The 21,307-nt window shown below is 35.9% G+C and overlaps 2 protein-coding genes across 3 annotated transcripts in view; both read left to right on the top strand.

The window, feature by feature from the left end:
- Positions 1 to 737: 737 nt before the first annotated feature.
- On the top strand, positions 738 to 13,954 carry LOC309509125 (asparagine--tRNA ligase, cytoplasmic-like). Its single transcript, XM_082183678.1, has 15 exons — positions 738 to 899; positions 2,863 to 2,945; positions 3,037 to 3,102; positions 4,596 to 4,688; positions 4,777 to 4,866; positions 6,111 to 6,189; positions 6,369 to 6,439; positions 7,646 to 7,732; positions 8,918 to 9,139; positions 9,666 to 9,865; positions 10,638 to 10,773; positions 11,006 to 11,119; positions 11,225 to 11,356; positions 12,497 to 12,628; positions 13,315 to 13,954. Exons 1-15 carry the CDS (start codon positions 866 to 868, stop codon positions 13,444 to 13,446), a joined length of 1,671 nt encoding a protein of 556 aa, XP_082039804.1. The 5' UTR covers positions 738 to 865; the 3' UTR covers positions 13,447 to 13,954.
- Positions 13,955 to 15,932: 1,978 nt separating this feature from the next.
- Positions 15,933 to 21,307, top strand: part of LOC309509668 (uncharacterized protein) — a 36,062-nt gene continuing 30,687 nt past the window's right edge. Inside the window, exons 1-2 of one of the 2 annotated variants that reach the window (XM_082184439.1) lie at positions 15,933 to 16,609; positions 17,973 to 18,111. The gene's annotated coding sequence lies outside the window, so the exon portion shown is untranslated. Of the gene's footprint in view, positions 16,610 to 17,761; positions 18,112 to 21,307 lie in introns of those variants that run through there. The other variant, XM_082184440.1, reaches the window with a different exon arrangement.

Genomic DNA, 21,307 nt, shown 5'->3' with positions numbered 1-21,307 from the left:
TCCTAAAGCTAAGGAAACCCATTTTAAAATATTCAATGGGGTATACCCGTCAAGTGAATTTTTAAGACAACGGTTTAATTTTGAAGAAAATGCCTGTACTTTTTGTCAAGTTGATATAGAGACAAATGATCACCTTGTTTTTTCAAATACCTATAATGTCTTACTGGTTGGAGACAAAGATTCATTCACTGCTAACTTTTGCTAGGAAGCATATTATGTTTGGAATGTTATTGGATGAGAAAAAAAAATGGATTTTTTGTAATGTTTTTGGGCAAATTCTTTATTCATAAATGCAAATGTATGAAGACGAAACCTTATTTTTCTGTATTTAAAAGAGACTTTATTTGTAATTTCTTTCCATCGTTGCAATGTATGAAAAGTAAAAAGGCCCAGAAATTGGCTAGAATAATAAGAGACCTTGATCTCTTAGAAGAGGAATGAAGAGACCCCCTTTTTTCTTTATTTCTTTTTTTTTTTCTTCAAATATATGTTAGGCTATGTTCTTTTGTCATTATCCATTTATTTTACTGACATGTGCCTTGTGTAATACTAATTTATCTGTATTTGTCAATGCCATTGTAGATGTATATTCTGTTCTTGTTACGTTCTTGGTGTTCAATAAAAAAAAACAAAAAAACTAAATAAAATAAAACTTTCGTTTACTTTTAAGGCGAGGCTTATTTGCGTCATCTTGCGAATGTACCAATCCCCAGCTGAAGCGACAACAGAAAGGTTCGCGCTTTTGCGCACGCGTCCCCAGAAGCTCATGCTACGTGCGCCGTACGGACCATCCGATTAACGCCGCGTTTAAAACAACTGCCGAACCGAGCCGGACAAAACTCATCTGAGGTCTAAAGAGCACAATATGGCGGACGAGGGTGTCGGTCAGATGTCGATCAGTGAGTTTGATGATGATGGAGATGCAGTGTTGCGTCAGATTATGCACTCTATACCATACATATTTTATTTATGCATACTCCAGTGCACACTATACTATACAGTAGATGTATATTATGTACTGTAGCCTACTATAGGGATGTGTCCGAAGCCGAATATCATGTTCGGAAAGGAAAGGGCGTGTAGCCTACTATGGAGCCTCTAAAGGGAATACGAGATGGGAGTAAAAAATATATCTATTTCAGTGCTTTCTCTGGCAAATTATATAGTTGGGTAATAATACTGGATATAATTTGCGGGCATCTGGGAACCGCTATTAGAAAGCAGAGTACTGAAATCGCCTTTGAATGCACTCTTGCTTTTTACTTTCACTTTCACTTTCGAGATTCGCTATCACTACTCCGTGTAGGGAGCGGCAGTTAGATTAAATATTCATCAATGGCGCTTGGGATCTGACAATCATTCACCATTGTCCAGTCTGCCAAATCTCCTTACTTTCTTCATGTGATCAGTCAGGGGTGGTCAGTCAGGGGTGTTCAAACTTTTCGCAGGGGGCCGGATTCAATTCTGTGAGTGTGGACACACGAGGGCGGCTAACTTGTATGTTCACCAAGGCTACATTTATTTAATCAAAAATACAGTAAAAACAGTAATATTGTGAAATTTTATTACAATTCGTTAAGTAATAGGTACATTTAACGTAAGAGTGATTTTATTTGATATTAAATGCTGTAAAAAATAGGCTACAGTAATAAACCGTTATATTGTAGGCTACATTTTACAAATCAAACTAATATAAATGTGAATGTATTTTAAAATTAAATGTATTCATTTATTGTGGTTTATTTGAAATGTGACAATTTAAATAGAGTGGTGCAGGTATGACTTCACTTTGTAGGTCAATAGGCAGTTCGCATCACACTGGATTTAGGCTTCTGGCACACCCCTAGTATATACGATAGGTGCTTCTCAAGCGGAAGGCTGTGTCCTTCCTAGTCCAGTCCTTCAGAGGCTTGTAGGTTGTTGTCCTCCTCAGCATTAAACGCTAGAATGAGACAGTCTAGTAAGTGAATGAGCAAGGATGCATCACACATGTTCCAGCCCACACCGTCACAGCAGGGAAATACTATTAAAACTTCATTTTTGGAAATACTTTGAACAGAACATGCTTTATAATGAAGATACATCTCTCATCTATACACGCATGATGTATTTAGTCATAAAGTGACAAGATCTGTCAAGTCTAAAAGGTTCAGTGTGGTACATGTGCAATAACCTGTTGCTTTTAAATATAAATGCTTTACAATTTTGTAAATAAAAACGTATATGTTGATTAATCAAAAATAATCAGACTAATCGAATAATAGTTTTAATCCTAGTGCCAGGGATTGGTGATGTCAAACTGGTTTAGTTTGATAGCGATACTTTTGGTATACTTTTAGCGATAATTTTTTTTTGAAGAACACATCTATATGACACATAATGGCTGTTTCAAAAGTTAATATTAGCACAATTAAAAATGTTTGTAGCAACAATAGGTATAAAAACAATTCTTTATTTTACAGAAATATTGTGATTAATTAATTGATTATAAGTAACAATATAAACATGAATAAAGTTAAAATTAAATCAAACTAAAATACCAACAACATAAAACAAGCTCATTTGCACTTTCTTGAAATACATTCTTTTTCTTCTTAAAAAGGACATAACAGCTGTTTAGGCCTAATGATTTTTGAAACCGAATCGATGGTAAATAAGTAGCTTGTGAATATTGATATATATATATATATATATATATATATATATATTAGCACTGCAAAATCGATGTGTCCATCCCTACCTAGTGCCCTCAGTGGCACACTAAAGCTACAGACGTTGAAGAACCTTTTACAGCAGTAAAGTCTGCTGTGAATCTGCTTGCAAACTGGTGAATGTTAAATCTGCTGTTGTTTGGTCCTGCAGAAGAACTGTACGTGTCTGAAAAACATGGCAGTGATGTGGATGGAGATGGATCCGAGCAGAAACCCTTTAAAACCCCACTCAAGGTGCTGTGAGTTTTCTCTGCAATGATATATGATGCCATTTTCTGTGTTTTGTTTCAGACTTTTCTCATTCATATTTCCTACATGTTTTCAGGCACTGTTGTTTGCGGGAAAAGAGCCTTTTCCAGTTATCTATGTGGATTCGCAGAAGGAAGGAGAGGTGTGTAAATCTGCAGTTAACAACTAACTAACCGTAACAAAAATAATCATATAAATCTCATAAAAATAATTATATAAACATAAATGAATATTGATTTAACAGTTTGGTTCCTGACATACACATACACTCTGCCCAGCAACTACAGTGTGTTACTACTTCCAAATTGACAGTTTTACAGTTGTAACCAAGCCTCCGTTACTAATTCTAAAATGTCACCTTAGAACTAGTAACGATGGAATGTTGAGTCGCTCCAGTGAAGCTCAATGTATTTTGTACCTATTCTGAGTATTATTGAGAGAGAGAGATCGCCTGAGTGAGTATTACCTGCATCTGATACAGCATTCATTCTTCAGGTGGATGTCCATAATATTATATTCATTATAAAAACAATCAGTTTCAACATCCACAGAGGAAAGCAATATCTTTGTATTTGTCCTTTTAATGGTTGAGGGGATTTCCCACGACAGCTTTTTTTATTTTTTTTATTTTTTTATTTTTTTATTAAAGATTCATATATCAAACATACAACAAGGCACATTGCAATCATATTCAGTCAATACAACATGAATTGAACATGGAGTACAACATTGATACATTTTCGCATAAGTATTCATGAAAAATTAGGGCTTTTTTTGTTTTGCAACATTTCAGGGATTATTTCCCACGACAGCTAAAACAACTTCCTTTGTTTAAATTCAATCCCTTTCGATTTAGAAGTCTTTTGCAACTGACTGATAAAGTCTTTGTTGCCATCTAATGGTGTAATAATGTAACTTTCACAGAAGTCCATATCACTACCACTAATGGACAATTTCTCAATACCAAATACAGCATATCATTTATGTAAAAGTAATATTTATTGAACAACAATATTTAAATGAACAACAATGGACATTTGAAAAGACAATAGGAAATAAACACAAGTTTAACAATTGCAAAAGCAGTGCTCTAGGACAAGATTTAATTTAAATATAGCCTAAATCTAAAATTATTAAAGTTAACAGCCCTTAACCCAATTTACCCAGGAACAAGTAATATATTAATAAGAGCAGAGATTGCCCATTTCATACATCCAGAATTAATTATATCTCATGTTTAACCACTGTAAGAGCCAGCGGTAAATTCCTGAAAGACTGGCCAAAATTGAAAAAAGTGTAGGGGGTCTGAATACTTTCTGAATGCACTGTATATAGATAGTATTATACTATATTATAGTCTATAGATAGTATTTTGAAATAAAAAATAAGGAAAGGTTATATTAGCTATAAAGTATCTGTTTTGACTATTTGACATTTTAACAAGATGAAAGAAACTAAAATGAATCTTAAGTCTAACATTGTCACACGTGCATTTTTGTTGTCATTTGCTGCATTCAAAATTAGTGTATATTTAATTAATATTTAAATAACTTGGCAAAGTTTTGTAGGAATAGCAATTAACCTGTAGCATATTGGTCTTAATAGTTTGACATTATGGTGTGTTTGTGTTGTCAGCGTTGGGCCGTCATCTCTAAGACTCAAATGAAGAACACAATGAAGCTCTTTAATCGAGACCAAATGAAGAGTGATAACAAAGACAAGAAGGAGGTACCTGGAACATTCTGTGATTATAGACCAGTAATTTTTATTATAGACCAGTTTTTTACCTCTGCCTGTTTGATGTCATGATTGACAGACTGAAGATGCTGAACGCCGAGAGAAGAATCTGGAAGAAGCTAAAAAGATCATCATCGAGAATGACCCCAGCCTTCCTGAACCCCAAACCGTGAGTGTTTTCTGCATACTTACAGAATGTAATATTGATTATATAATAGCTCTGAGTTACAGTCTCTGGTGGTTTTAGGAGCAGTGATGGGTGTAATTAATAATCAGCTGGAAGTTTGCATCTCTGTAAACTTTAAATTTGAGTTTACATTTCACAATTTTGGAATTCTGAGTTTCCATCTTGCAATTCAGACTTATTTTTTCCCCCTCATAATTCCAAGTTTACATCTCAGAGGTTTGACTTTGACTTTTTTCCTTGGAATTCTGAGTTTATACACTGCCCGGACAAAAAAAAAAAGTCACTGTTTGGATTTTAATAGGCATATACTTTAGAATCTATGATCAAATAATTATTACAGTGATTATTATGTTTCTAGCATGTATTTTGTTTGGCAACAGTTCTTTTAACCCTAAAAGATGGAGTGTGTGGCTTTTAATTTCTCTATCAACTTTGTCGGAAGACGTATTTGTGGCCATATTCCAGGATGCGAATGCCAAGATTGATCAGGGTTAAAATTGTGAAATAATGGTTGGTAGGGAGCATGAAGAATCATTTTCACACATGAATTGGCACCTCTGAGTCCTGACCTTAATTTCATTAAAAGTCTTTGGGATGTGCTGGAGGAGACTTTACAGAGTGCTGGACTCTTGCATTGTCAATACAAGAGCTTGACCAAAAATGTATGCACCTCTTGATGAAATAAATGTTATTTCCATCAAGAGGTACAGTACATCAATGTTTGGTCAATATACTCTTTTTATTTTTTCTGCTCCAAGAAAGAACACTTCCTGAATGTAGCAAACATCAAACAAAACTTAAATCTGGACCAATGTTCCCTCTAATTTATTATAATCTATGGCGGTTTAGGTTAACAAGAGCACTGCAATAATTTCCCCACACATTGCGCGTATGTTGTGTGCGCATCATTTTATTCTTTCTTCTGTCCGCGACCGTGTACGCACACAGCTTTGAGGGAATATTGGTCTGAACGCAGCAGACAACAGGAGCATTTAAAATAGTGGGTGCATTTTTATTACTCGCTTTTGTGTTCCCCTTGTCAGAGTAGGCTATAATCGATTATGGTTTATGACTGCATCGATGCAAAATCGCCCACGTCCGCATCGCGATGCATCGTAGAAACAATTAATTTCGACACCCCTAATTTTAACGTAGGCAGTGAAGTCGATATGGAAATAAAAGTCTGCCTTATAGAGATTTTCTGGTTTGTTTTCTGTCACTCTCAGGTGAAGATTAATAAACTGGAGCCACTCAGAGAAAAGAGGGTGAAGGTGTTTGGTTGGGTCCATCGGTTACGTAGACAAGGTGAGCAGATTTGGTGTGTTTGTTCATTCAGAATCGATTCTGTCTTTCTCTGCTTTCTGATTGAATGGCTTCTGTCTGAATCTCTTTCTCCGAGAACTTCACATATTTATAAAGCTCAGCTTCAACGAAAATACACCGTATACATTCCATTTAAAATGTATTTGCTAATGTTTTCTCAGGAAAGAACCTTCTGTTTATTGTGCTACGTGACGGAACGGGCTTCCTGCAGTGTGTTCTCACGGACAAACTGGTACTGTGTGTGTGTTTGTCGATATTTTACACAATTATAAATGTGTAAATTAGTCCTATTTACTCTGTTAGTTATCAGTGCTTTTAGTTATTAGGATTAAGGCTAGATGATACCCTAAATAAAAGATAATAAAGCAAAAATGATATCAAAATTACATAAAATAAAATGATGTATTATATAGTGTACATTAGAGGTCAAAAGTTTGGGTTCGATAAGATTTTTTTTTTTTAAAGTCTCTTCTGCACACCAAGGCTGCATTCATTCAATACAGTAAATAAAAAAAATAAAAAAATTATTAGAATTTAAAATAGCTGTTTTCTTTGTGAATAACATTGTAAAATGAAATTTATTCCTGTGATCAAAGCTGAATTTTCAGGATTACTCCAGTCTGTCGTCACATGATTCTTAAGAAATGATTCTAATATGCTGATTTGCTGCTCTAGAAACATACATTGTTGATTAGATAGTTCAAAAGAACAACATTTATTTGTAATAAAATCTTTTGTAACATTGTAAATGTCTTTACTGTCACTTTAGATCAATTTAATTCGTCCCTGATGAAAAAACATTTTATTTAAAAAAAGGAAAAACTTTTGACCGGTTGTGTATTATAAATATAGATTTTTTATAATTGTAACAATATTTGATGCATGTTTTAAATCATGCCAGCAACAAGAAAAATAATCTTAATTCATGCTAGCAACATGTTAAAACATGCTAATGTGGTAAACATGTTAGCAAATTGTCAATTCAAGTTAAAGGCGGGTTAAATCAACTTATCAACATGTTAAAACTTGCTATCAAAATGCTAAAACATGTTAGCAATTTAAAAAATCATGTTATAACATGTTAGCTACATGGTAAATCATACTAACAACATGCTTGCAGTGTGTTAATTCATGTTAAAAATAAGCAATTCGTTAAATCATGCTAAAACATCATTTTGTTAAAACATTAACAATGTGTTAAAATATTCTATCAACTTGCTTGAACATAGCATGTTATTGACTGTGTGGCTTTGTCAAACCTACATCAACTTTGTTCACCTAATCATCTAGTTGGAATTTGTATTTGCTCTGAAATGGGTTGTTTATATTCAGTTATCTAAAACAGCTGTGTTTGATGATATTGAATGTAAGAAGTGAAATACAGTAAAAGTGTAGCTCAGATAGTTTCTGAGATGATGGATGTGTGTGTTGTGTGCAGTGTCAGTGTTACAATGGACTGTTGTTGTCTACGGAGAGTACCGTCGCTCTGTACGGAACTGTGAAACCTGTTCCTGAGGGCAAACAGGTGAGAAATTACCCTGATTAATTCATTACCATCAGTGTTGGGGAAGCTACTCTGAAACTGTATCTCGATAAGCTACAAGCTACTCGTAATTTAAAGTAGTTAAGTTGCATTTAAGCTACCCTTCTGAAAAAGTAGTTCGCTACACTACAAGTTACAATCAAAAAGTAGCTAGCTACATTGAAACTACTTTTTTACAATGACATTGTTACAAATAACTGAATAATTGTTAATGAAGAATGTTATAAGTAAAATTTTGAGGGTTTAAAACAACATGTTGTAATGCAATTATGATTTCAGAGAGTAGGGTAAATTCAGGTTGATTGGGACACTTTTTCCCAGTCATTTTAATGGCAAAAGTGTCCCCATCATTTGATTTTGTAAACTATCCGATCCACACAATAATAAAATATAGCCTATATCTCAAACTGACTGTCAAAGTGCAAAATTGCTACAAATGTAACATCAATGCAAGAACAAAATGTATGCACCTTAAATTGGAAACACAGGAGAAGTAAAATATGCAGGTTTAACTCACAGCATATTCAATATTTATTGTGAACGGAGCCGCTGTGAGACACCAGTCATGAGCTGCCCACAGTGCGCTTTGCTTGAAATCCTGCTGCAACCAGCCTTTGCCATGTGATAAGCGCTCTGCTATATCACGATTTTATTTTCTGTTCGATTAGTGATCTTTTAAGTTTATTTAAAAACTTTGGTGGGACAGATTAAACTATGGCAGTTCATCATTGTAATTAAATCAGAAATAGAGCTGACATTTGATAAAGAGTGCAGTAAAACAGGAAAATGAATCAGTTTGTGATGTAGTTAGTAGAAGACTCTACTCTTACAGGCTTGCGACTCATCAGAACGCAAAACGGAATGTAGCTTTTGGTTGCGCTACACCGCCACTTGCTGGAAAAAGTAGTTAGCTACTGGAAAAGCTACACTGTTTTAAAAGCAGCGCCGCTACTGTAACGCTACTTGCAGCTAGCTATTCCCCAACACTGTTTAACATTAATATGATTTTAATATAATATAATTAATATTAACTACCTTTTTTAACAGTTTATCAAGATGAAAGTTTGCTCACCCTTTAAGTCTTTCCCATACTTATTTGAATTCCAAAACAGAAAAAGAGTGTGTTTTTTTTGGTCCTTCATGCATTTTCTTTTCTTTTTTTGAAAGGCTCCGGGCGGCCATGAGCTGCACTGTGATTTCTGGGAGCTGATCGGTCTGGCTCCGGCGGGAGGTGCTGATAACCTGCTTAACGAGGAGTCTGACGTGGACGTGCAGCTGAACAACAGGCACATGATGATCCGCGGGGAAAACATCTCCAAGATCCTGAAAGTCCGATCCACGGTCATGCAGTGTTTTCGGGATCATTTCTTCAGCCGTGGTTACTGCGAGGTCATTCCCGAAGCCATGCACATGCACACATTAAGCACAGGCTCCTTGATAGTTCACCCCAAAATGAAAATGATCCCAAAATTGACTACCTTCTTTCAGCTGAACACAATCAGAGTTATATTAAATAATATCCTGGCTCTTCCCAGCTTCAAAATGGTCTTTGAAGCTCTAAAAAGTGCACCTATTATTCATAAAAGTAATCCATACGACTCCAGTGTGTTAATAAATGCCTTCTGAAGCCAAGCGATGGGTTTCTGTAAGAAAAATATCTATATTTAAAAATGTATAAACTATAATCTCTGGCTTCTGGCAACAGCCGTACACGCGTCTACGAGAGAGTCAAGTTCCAGCAGAAGGGTGACCTCTGATGTCAAGTCTTAAGATAGATTTTTTTTGAAGTCCTATTTTTGGGGCATAGACCACAAAAAGACATTTCCAACTTAATTTGTTATAAATCTTGAAAACTCTGGAGTACAGATTTAAGAGACGTTATTAAATGTGGAGGTGTGTTTGTTGTGGTCCTCAGATAACTCCGCCCACTCTGGTGCAGACGCAGGTGGAGGGCGGTTCCACCCTCTTCAGTCTCGATTACTTCGGTGAGAACGCGTACCTGACGCAGTCGTCTCAGCTCTACCTGGAGACCTGCATCCCTGCGCTGGGCGACACCTTCTGCATCGCCCAGTCGTACCGCGCCGAGCAGTCGCGCACCCGCAGGCACCTGTCCGAGTGAGTCTGGAGCCATTTACTGAAACAGACAGAAGTGGGGCAGTGTAATGGAGTTTGGGATGATTATGAATTTTTGTTTTAGAAAGAAACCTCTTCTGATCACCAAGGCTGCATTTACTTGATGAAAAATACAGTAAAAATTGTGAAATGTTATTACTATTTAAAATAGCTGTTTTCTATGTTAATATATGTTTAAAAAGTAATTGGAGATACACCGATTGGAATCAGACGGTTTTTCACATGATCGGCCCGGACTGGTGACCGGCCGGTCAGTCTCATCCGTTCTGTCGCCAGCGGCACAGGCAATAACGTACGGAGCAGTGCACGTGACATGCATGAAAAAAACTCCCTCCTTTTACTAAATCGTATGCAAAATATTTGCTTGTTTGCATGATGAATAGTTTTACAACGCATATACTGTAGTAAACATGGACATTCAAATGCATGTGTGATGCACGAGAACAACATGAGAGTGAGTAAATGGACAAAGAATTACAATTTTTTGGATGAACTAACTTTAAAGTTAGGCAATAGTCATTTTGTCACACTTTGCGATTAGAACTGTGTTTGCATTGATCATCTGAATTTATTTAGAATCACCCCTAATTTAGTCTATACAGTTGCAATCAAAATTATTCCCCTCTTTCCAGTCACAGAGCACTTTATTTTGAGAAAATACTGTAACTTGGTGCAGTTTGTGGGGAAATTGTATTGTTTGATATTTTTTTTTAGTCCCCATAAACCATTAAAACCAACACGTGTGTGTTCTCAGGTACACCCACATTGAGGCCGAGTGTCCCTTCATGACTTATGAAGACCTTCTGAACCGGTTGGAGGATCTGGTGTGTGACGTGGTCGACAGGGTTTTAAAGTCTCCTGCTGCGCAACTGCTCTACGACATCAACCCAGTATGACCCCGACCTCACACAACGCCATTATATGTGTCTTGAGTATCAGTAAAATATTATACAGAGGTTCTGGATGTTACTCAGGCCTGGAAAATTTATGAAATTTATACATTTTTAAAAAGCATTGTGAATATTCTTCTAAATATTTGTTCAATATGGATCTTAAAATGTCAAAAGTATGGAGAGACTGGAATCTGTACATTACATCTATTTTTGATTTTTCCTCTTGCAGAACTTCAAGCCTCCCAAACGTCCGTTCAAGAGGATGAACTACCCTGACGCCATTGTGTGGCTGAGAGAGCACAACATCAAGAAGGATGATGGGACATTTTATGAGTTTGGAGAGGTTTGTTATGATGAGTCTCATACATTGTTGCTCAACTACGAAGAAACGAAGGCTGAAACACTTGAATTATAATGATATTTGACTATTTGTGTGTCATTTCTACAGGATATCCCAGAAGCCCCTGAGCGTCTGATGACTGACACCATTAATGAGACCATCCTGCTGTGTCGATTCCCGGCTGAGATCAAATCCTTCTACATGCAGCGCTGCCCTGAGGACCGTCGCCTCACTGAATCGGTCAGGACCAGACTTATTAACCTGTCATAACCAGCGCAAAACAAAAAAATCCAGTAATACATGATTTTTTCCTGTCTACACCAAAGACATTGCATTCAATGAGATTTCACTGTGGGCGGAGTTACCAGCCAGGCACTAAATGAGGCGGAGCTAATACTGACCAGACACTGGCTGAAACAAAACGTTTTACAAGCAACTCATTTTAGCTGATTTAATGATCAGTTGATGGCAGTTATCAGTTACTGTCACTTTTTTGCTATCCCATATTTAAGTTATCATAATTCGAAAGCTCAAACACTCAAAATTCATCATGTGAAAACCATTTTGAAATTGGACATTGCGTTACCATGGAAATTATACTTTAAAACCTCTTAAAACTAAATTTTTGTTATCTTAACTATATTTGGTTAGACGTACGGCTAAGATTTTCTTGCAAATCTAGCAATTTTCAAGTCCAATATGCATTTTTGTATAAAATATAAATGTTAACGTGCCGCTCTTATGCTTTTTTGCATATTATTCCTTTTCATGCAGTGTGTAATAGGGCTGCAACTAATGATTATTTTGATTTAGAATCGGTTAGTTGGCTGATAATTTTTTTATTTAATAGACAAAACACACTACTCCACATCCTGCCCAATGCTGTCCTTCAAACAAACGTGTCAGCTGAGTGCTATGAAAACATACATAGTGAATATATCTATCCTTACAAAAATTAACCATGGTTTTACAATGAATAAAAAAGAATAATAATAAACAAATAAATAAATAAATAAAACAGGGTTGCTGTAGTTATTCCATGTTAACCATAAATTAATCGTGGTTTTGCTTCAAATCCATAGTTTAATTATGGTATTTGTGTGGTTAATCAAATGGTAATCAATAAACCAAAAAAACATGGTTTTACTATAATAATGGTGGGGTTTAGAGAAACTGAATCCTTAAGCGAACTATTTCGGACACCGTGAGAAAACAGTTGATGCTAGTGGATATTATTTTATGACAAAATTTGTGTTTTTTCGACCTTGAATGCATGTAAACCTGTTGTAGGAGACACAACTTTCCGTAAATGAGTCTGTAGGAGAGCAGTATTCAGCTGAATTGTGTTGTGCATGGCTGATGTGTTTGTGTTTATGTCAGGTGGATGTGCTGATGCCCAATGTCGGGGAGATCGTGGGAGGCTCCATGCGTATCTGGGACTCTGAGGAACTCCTGGAAGGGTATAAGAGAGAGAAAATCGACCCCACACCCTACTATTGGTACACTGACCAGGTAACAGCCTTCTGCCAGCAGTTCATATAGACCAGAGGCCTCAGCAAACTTGGAAAGATTAAAATGATCTAAAATAATAGCTAAAATTCAGCTTTGATCACAGGAAAAAATTACAGTTTACAATATATTCACATAGAAGACAGGTATTTTAAATTGTAATTATATTTCACAATTTTTACAGTATTTTTCAGCAAATAAATGCAGCCTTGATGAACAGAAGAGACTTCTTTCAAAAAAACATAAAAAATCTTACCGACCACAAACTTTTATAAAGGTGTACATCTTAATATTTTTGTATTTGCCCTGAAGTCATCTAAATAGTGGATTTTTTTGTTTCGAAATATCCATTGCTGGCAAGTAGATTAACAATGTTTCATGTAAAATCAAAATCTAGTCAATAATTGTAATGATATAATAACTAAGCCTGGTTTGCAGGAAGAATGCAGCAGTATAATACATAATAATAAACAGCAATATTTGCCTGTATATACAATATTTTAATATATGAGTGACATAGTTTTTATTGTCAGATTTATTTATTGAAATGGTTTGATCACAATAATGCAATTGAACTTGACAAAAATGCCACCAAAATCATCTTGAATATTCAATGTATCAGCCAGCCCTTTGTGATACCACATTGATTGAAATATTCACCTCTAAGTGTGTAACATTGTGTGTTGCAGAGAAAGTTCGGCACGTGTCCTCACGGTGGATACGGTCTGGGATTGGAGCGGTTCCTCACCTGGCTCCTGAACCGCCACCACATCCGTGACGTCTGCCTGTATCCGCGCTTCATTCAGCGCTGCCGGCCTTAAGCGCATCCACACACACACTGCGAGAGACCAACTAGGAGATCCCATCCCTCACAGTTATTGCTGGAGACCATATATACATAAATATATTTCTAATGTTTAAAGATCTAATCAAAAGATGGTTTGAAAGATGATTGCAGTGGTGCATTATTTTACTATCTGTAAAATTCATCTGCACTGCTGTTTACTTAAATACACATTACTTTTTTTAATAGATAACAAATACAAAATGACAGAATATTAAGCAATAAAAGTAACATACCTTTTGAAATGATTTAAGGTTTTTATTAACTTTCTTATTAGAGAAATCAGAAATCATATATATATAGAGTTTTAAGACTTTAATAAAAAGGTTAAAGAAAGGCTTACTCTTACTAAATTTACTTTTTGTGTATAAAAATACACATTTCTGATCCATTAATTATTCCATAACATAAAATGCTTGTCTTCATAATGATATTCAGATATAAGAAATTTCACATTACAGAAATAAAGGGTTGTGAGATTTTAATGTGGTATTAAGTGTTCTGATCTCATATTTGCAAGCAATAGACAGTTGAGGCAGTGAATCAATCCTTTTGATAATAATGTGGCCAAAAATTCTTACCTAAACATTCTGTCATCAAACAAGGATAGAGATTTTATGTTAATGACAAACTGACAACAACAACAATAAAAAACATTATAAAAAAAAAAACTCTTATAAGAAATGAATTGTCAAGATTTGTTGATTAGGTGACATGAAAGAACACTTCAGGGAAGTGACACTTTAGGGATGTGTTGTGGTCGTGTCAATTAGGAAAGAAAATCCCCTCCTTTAGCCCTATCTTATATCCTATATATATCATTACTAAAAGATATTATGGACATTAAATATGAAGGCCCTAACCTGCAACAAATACAGGAAATAATAAAGAGGAAAAAAGAAAATACAAAAATACATTTAGGATTAAGTGTGTGTGTGTGTGTGTGTGTGTGTGTGTGTGTGTGTGTGTGTGTGTGTGTGTGTGTGTGTGTGTGTGTGTGTGTGTGTGTGTGTGTGCTAAATGTCTCTCTGCATTAGAGAACCTTTCAATAATCAACTTTCTAGCTTTCCATAACAGAAACACGGCTCTTGATCAAACATATCAGAGATGATTACAGTAAAAAAATACATATTGATTCAGTGCAAAGTGATTTCACACAGGAGGAATGCTACCCTCATATCAGGCTGGAGAATGCTATAGAACCCTTGCCAGAGATTCACTTCCCTCTATAAACCATTGATTCCAGCCATTACATTCAGACCTTTAGTTCCAAATCCCCTCACACACCAGATCTGGCACCAGTAAAGCCAAGTCAGTAAATCCAGCACAGGTGGGAGACTGTTTTGGTTATTTACTGATGAGATACGGGTTGGAACATATTTAAGCATGCTATGAAATTGTTTAAGTAAATTATTATTAGTTTCTGCCTGCTAGAGATTTTGTAAAACAAACAAAGCTGAGCAGTGACAGATATATGCAGGAAAGGGGTATACAATTTTTTATTGTAGTAGTACAATTGTTTAAATAGAGCCTGTATATAATCGTAAAAATGCACAAACATGGATATCTATACTATATAAGCAATATTAACATAATTTTTAATGCAATTAATATTAGGCTATACAGTATACACACACCTCTTAAAAACGTATAGCCTGCTTTGTATAGGCATTTTCCTCCCCTATATTTCTTTAGGAAATCGAGTAAAAATATTTCAAACAATAGGCTAAATAGTGGGCATACCAAAGACACTCGTACAGTAGAAACCCTTTTCGTGATTTATGTGATAATTTCTGTTGAACATGAGGGTTTTTTGAACAATCTCTCTCTCTCTCTCTCTCTCTCTCTCTCTCTCTCTCTCTCTCTCTCTCTCTCTCTCTCTCTCTCTATATATATATATATATATATATATATATTGCTAAATATTTGTCGTTATAATTATTTAGACTTGAGCTTATATTTAACTTAATTTTTTTTAGTTGGTCACCGACCGTTGCACTGGAAGGGCAAGATTGTGAGCATTGAGGGTTTTCAGATAGATCTATTGAGTTGATTTAGATTGATTAAAACTCGTGAATAATTATAATGGATAAAACTGTTGTTTTTAAAATAAGCTTGTGGATGTGAACAGCTATGAGTTTTTGAACGATTTTTTTTCAGGGAATCAACTTTTTTTTAAGACGTTCACTCGTCGCCACCTGCTGGCTTAAAGGGATAGTTCACTCAAAAATACAAATTCTGTCATCATTTACTCACCCTCAGGTTGTTCTAGGCCGGTATAAGTTTCTTTGTTTTGCTAAACACGAAGATTTTTTTGAAGAATGTTTGTAACCAAATGCTGTGGGGTACCATTGACTTCCATAGTATAACATTTTTTTTTATTTTTTTTTTAACTATGGAAGTCAATGTTGCCCAACAACATTTTGGGTACAAACATTCATCAAAATATCTTCTTTTGTTTTCAGCAGAAGAAAGAAATCCATACAAGTTTGGAACAATTTGAGGGTGAGTAAATGATCACAGAATTTTCCTTTTTGCGTGAACTATCCCTTTAACTGTGCAAGTCTAGGTAAACAGTCAAAAGATTCAAGTCCCTGGATCAAATTCCACTACTGTTCTTCTGGGATGTGTAACAGTTTGGTAATTGAGGTAATGGACAGTTATGCTCAGACATGTCAGGCCCTTCAGTTTAGGCGATTCCATCGAACTCCAATGCCTCGAAATCAATGAATCAAATATTTTTGGAATCGAATCTCATACCTTGCAACCATCCACAGCATCATTGTGCACCATGCATTCATGACTCACATTTTGCTCAGTAATACAAACTCTAGTTATTTTTGTTAGAACATAGAAATGAAAGGTTCATGTTCTGCTCCTCCTCTCACTATGGGTTTTCTGGCTGCCATGGCAACAGTAACAGTACCTGAATGGAGAATTGGGCTACAGCTGACAGCTGGGTCCTTGTAGGATTTCATGATCATAAAACATAACTCTATAAAGAACATGTCAAACTTTATATGTACATGTGCCATTGTTGTGACTCGTAATGCGATTCATAGGTTCCTGTGTCTTTTTCAGGAAGTTTTACACAATATGTGCACTGGAAACATGGAGAAACTGCTCTAATATACACAAAGGTAGGCCTACTTAATTAGTCTGTTACATATCAGGTGACTTCCAGCCAAAAGCATTTAAAATAAGGCACAGATAAGTTGATTTATAGGATATGGCATGTATTGAAATGTCTACAGCAAGGTTGTTAATAAATAATAATAATAATAATAATAATAATAATTCATTACATCTATATAGCGCTTTTACTCAAAGCACTTTTTAATTTCTCATCATCATCAGCTGTTTTTTCATTTTTTTCATGCAAAGCTCACAGTAAAGGTTAACTCTGTCTTCTCATTCAAACTCTTTTTCACATCCACACACATGGATTCAAGAGTTCTTGCTGTACAATTTCATAATATTGAAGTTATGAACACACTAAAGCAGATAGATCTCCCTGCAGGCCAAAAGAAGAGCTGTAATTGGTTGCACACTTAGTGAAATCTAAGGTAGCCTATATGTGTATTACTTTTTCTGAAAGAAATTATTAATATTTTATTCAGTAGCAATGATGCATTATTTAATCAAATGTGACAGTAAAGACATTTATTGTTACAAAATATTTGTATTTCAAATAAATCCTTTCCTTTTTAATTTTCTTTTTATCAAAAAATCCTGAAAAAGTAGCAGTGTCCATTTTCAATATTGATAATAAATATTTTTTTTAGCAGAAAATCAGCCTATTAGAATGATTTCTGAAGGATCATGTGACACTGAAGACTGGAGTAATGATGCTGAAAATTCAGCTTTGCATCACAGGAATTAATCAGATTTCAGATATTCAAATAGAAAACATTTATTTAAATTAAATAATTATAATAATGTTTCACAATGTTACTGCTTTTACTGTATTTTTTATCAAATAAATGCAGCCTTGGTGAGTAAGCATATAAGACTTCTTCCAAAAATCTTACAGACTCCAAATTTTTGTGTGAACATAAATAACTACACTTCTATAATCAAAGTAAAAGTACCATTAAACGTGTTCTCTTTTGTGACTGACAGTTCAGTGAGATCAGGAGAGCATTGTGGGTGTTTGTGCGATCAGAGTCACTCCAGCGCTCTGACAGACTCTTTGTGTTGCTGATGAGGGAAAGATGCTCTAATGGATCAGAGGAAGACACTTCAGTTTTACCACTCGCTGCATCTATCTATCTATCTATCTATCTATCTATCTATCTATCTATCTATCTATCTATCTATCTATCTGTCTATCTGTCTATCTGTCTGTCTATCTGTCTATCTGTCTGTCTGTCTGTCTGTCTGTCTGTCTGTCTGTCTGTCTGTCTGTCTGTCTGTCTAGCATCCTGTTGTTATGTCATTCACAAAAGAGTTTATGATCTCTCTTCCTCTTTCCCCCCTCTCCTCTCTATTGCTCTCCTGCAGGGTTGTGAAAGAGAGACTATCTCCAACAAACAAATATTGACCGCCGGTGCTTCAAAGATGTCAAGCTGTCATTCGGGGGTTTAGCCGAATTGAATCGTTAACATCACAACTGCATCTGGAACTGACAGATTCATAAAAGGTCTGCATTTCTCAGATGTGTTCAAATGGATGTACAGTTTTCTTTAACATGGATTAATTCCTCTCTTATATGACAGACTGTGTGTAGGCAGCTTGGCTCCATATTTTACAGGACAGCGTTCTGGTGACAGATCCGCCCTGGGTTTCCGTTCATTAGGGAGCCAGCGGGAATGTGGCAGGCTGCGATGGTGTTGTACGATGCGTTGCCAGCAGCAATGTCCCACATTTCTGTTCACTCTGCAAGCTGTCCCCTTAGTGTGTGTGTGTGTGTGTGTCCTGGTAAACCCTACATTATGGGGACCAAATGTCCCAATGGCAATATCTGAAATCCTTGTCCTTGTGGGGACATTTTTTGGTCCCCATGAGGATAACAGCTTATAAATCATCCTAGTAAGGGGTAGTTAGTGTACAAGGATAGGCTATAGAGTTTGCACATTGTAAAAATCATTATCTCTATGGAAAGTCCCAAAACATGAAAACACAACACAACATCTGTATAAACCATAGTATTATGGTTTTTAAACATGGCCCCATGGTAATATCTGGTTTCTTTGGTAGTATTTGAGGTACTTTAGAGACCATATAAATGCCATGGTATATAATTATAACAATTGTACAGTGCTTGAAATATCACTTACAGCATGTACCATACCGTTTCCATGTTTTTTTTTGTTTTGTTCATGGTATCATGATAGTACCATGGCTTTTAGAACCTGGTAATTCCTGGTATATAAATAATATAGTAATCTTTTAGTCACTCACAAAAAGTGCATGGTACTAGTACTGTGGGACTACCATGGTTTATTTGACCATGTATTATTAATAATCTTGGAAGTATGTAAATAAATACCATATTACATAGTAAGTACATGGTTTATTTAAGAGTACCATATATTACCATCTGATACCATCACTTTACCATGGTACAGCCACTGTACTATTTTGTAAGAATGGCTAACATATGACTGTGGTAATCATGCTACATATCAAAGTCCCATGGTATTACAATCAGATATTGTCATACCATGGTATTTTATGTTATAAGTAGCAGCCTGTCTCCTGTTTCCTTCAGCATAAGCATCTTGTTTGTGTTTTTTTTTTACAGTATGAGGTACAGGTGCTGATGGTTTGGAATCTCATGCAGTGCAGACTTTCCCGCGTGTGCTGCGTGGGTCTATCTTTAGTGTGCTAGGACCAAATAACTTGGCATGGGATCAGCCCGTTGCCATGGACACTTTTGTACAAGCTCCAGGCTGCTGATTCGTGAATGTAGAGTGAAAGCACGTGCCACACAACACCGCAGATCACAAAATCTAGCACACATTTGCCTATATACATCAGGAATTACATCAGATCATCCGAAGCATTATTTAGTTTAATTTCACAAGTGTGGCATAATTGAACACACATACAGTGTGCGATTTGATTAATCTGGGCAATAATGAGAATGTGATTCCTGCTGGAAGGCAGAGCAATATAGAAATAATGAGCTCGGAGCTCATCAAGTTAATTACAATAAGAATGGTCATGGGGATTTGTGTAGTCTTGGAGCAAAAAGGCAACACTCCCAGAAGAACAGTGATATTAAACTAGAAAAACTGGACTTACATTAAAGGAGGGAGCAAAGTGTTATCTAGGAACCGGAATTTCATATACCTGTATCAGTACTCACTTAGAACATCATAGCAACTATGTGCTGAAACATTCAGAACACCACCACATAGCAACGCCCTGGCATCCATCCATGTTGCTTTGCAGTGTTCTGAGTGTTTTAAGAATGCTTCTATTTTGTTACTATGTTGTTCTGGTGGTTGCTATGGTGCTTGATTTTGTGATGGGGGTTTGATTAGTCTAGCTGGAGCAAATGGGCAACATTTCTAGAACAACAAACTAGAAAAAAAATGTAGATTTTACGGAGGGAGACAAACTGTATCTAGGGACCAGAATACCCTGGGTCACCCTAAAAAACACTCAGAACATCCTAGCAACTGATGAGCAATGTGCTGAACACATTAGCAACCGCATAGCAACACCCTGGCAACCGCAAACTACTATGTTGCTATGTGATTGCTGAGTGTTTTTAAAATGTTTCAATGTTGTTAGTATGTTGTTCTGGTAGTTGCTAGGGTGCTAGATTTTGTGATGGGGATTTAAGTAGGCTACCTGAAGCAAATACACAACACTCCTAGAATGGCGATATTAAGCTAGAAAAAAGTGGAAGCCGTATCTAGGGACAAGAATATCACATTTCACCTTGGCAACCACTCAGAACATCCTAGGACACAACTAGAATTGTTTTTTTCTTGTTGTATTCTTCATTTGTACGTTGTGTTGCAAAAGCATCTGCTAAATGCATATGTGCTAAAAAATAAAAAACACTCAGAAAACCTTAGCAACCTCATAGATACACTATATGGCAACCACCCACATCTATTGTACATTACTATTCAGTTGCTAGGATATTCTAAGTGGTTGCTAGGGAGATCTATGATATTTTGGTCCCTGGATATGTATTTTCTCCCTTCATAACAACACTCAGGCAATCACCCACAATCCTATGCGGTTGCTAAGGTATTCAGAGTATTTTTTAGAATGTTTTCTATGTAGTTGCTATGCTGGTGGTTGCTAGGGTTATTTACGATGGTCACGCAATTATACTATTCTCACGCCACACGTCCATTTTCTCACGCAGTGAAAAAACACAATGGAGCAAAGAGGACACAGACAATGCACTAAATTATAAACTAAATTACTAAAGGCCTCAGCTTTCAAATTTTCAAATTTTCATTACGAAATTCAAATAATAAATACCGATTTGGAACTCTGAATATGGCGTGACACGATCGACAACGGCTCAGATCAAGTGAAGCGGGAGCGAGCGCACTTGAACCGATCATCTCTCCCTTTTTACTTCTAGTTGTTACAGCACAAAATACACATAAATCAACATCAGAAGGTATGTTGAAAGAACCAGTACAACTTACTGAAATGTATCTTGTCTCATGTAATCGCTCAATCAGTGTTTTTGTAGCTCTTGTCTTGAATGTCACGTAACATTACATTTACCTCAGAAAAGCCACTCAAGTCAGTGGCCATAAACTGTACAGTAGCGAGAAAAATAAAGGAGAAGAGCATTTTGCAAAAAAGCATATTACATATTCATTATTTTTACTCTACCTACCATTAAAAAGTTATTC

Source organism: Leuciscus leuciscus (genome assembly GCF_965113295.1).
Source record: "Leuciscus leuciscus genome assembly, chromosome: 11".
NCBI lineage: Eukaryota > Metazoa > Chordata > Actinopteri > Cypriniformes > Leuciscidae > Leuciscus > Leuciscus leuciscus.
Note: the sequence above shows the minus strand (reverse complement) of the source record. Positions and strands in the feature narration are given on the sequence as shown.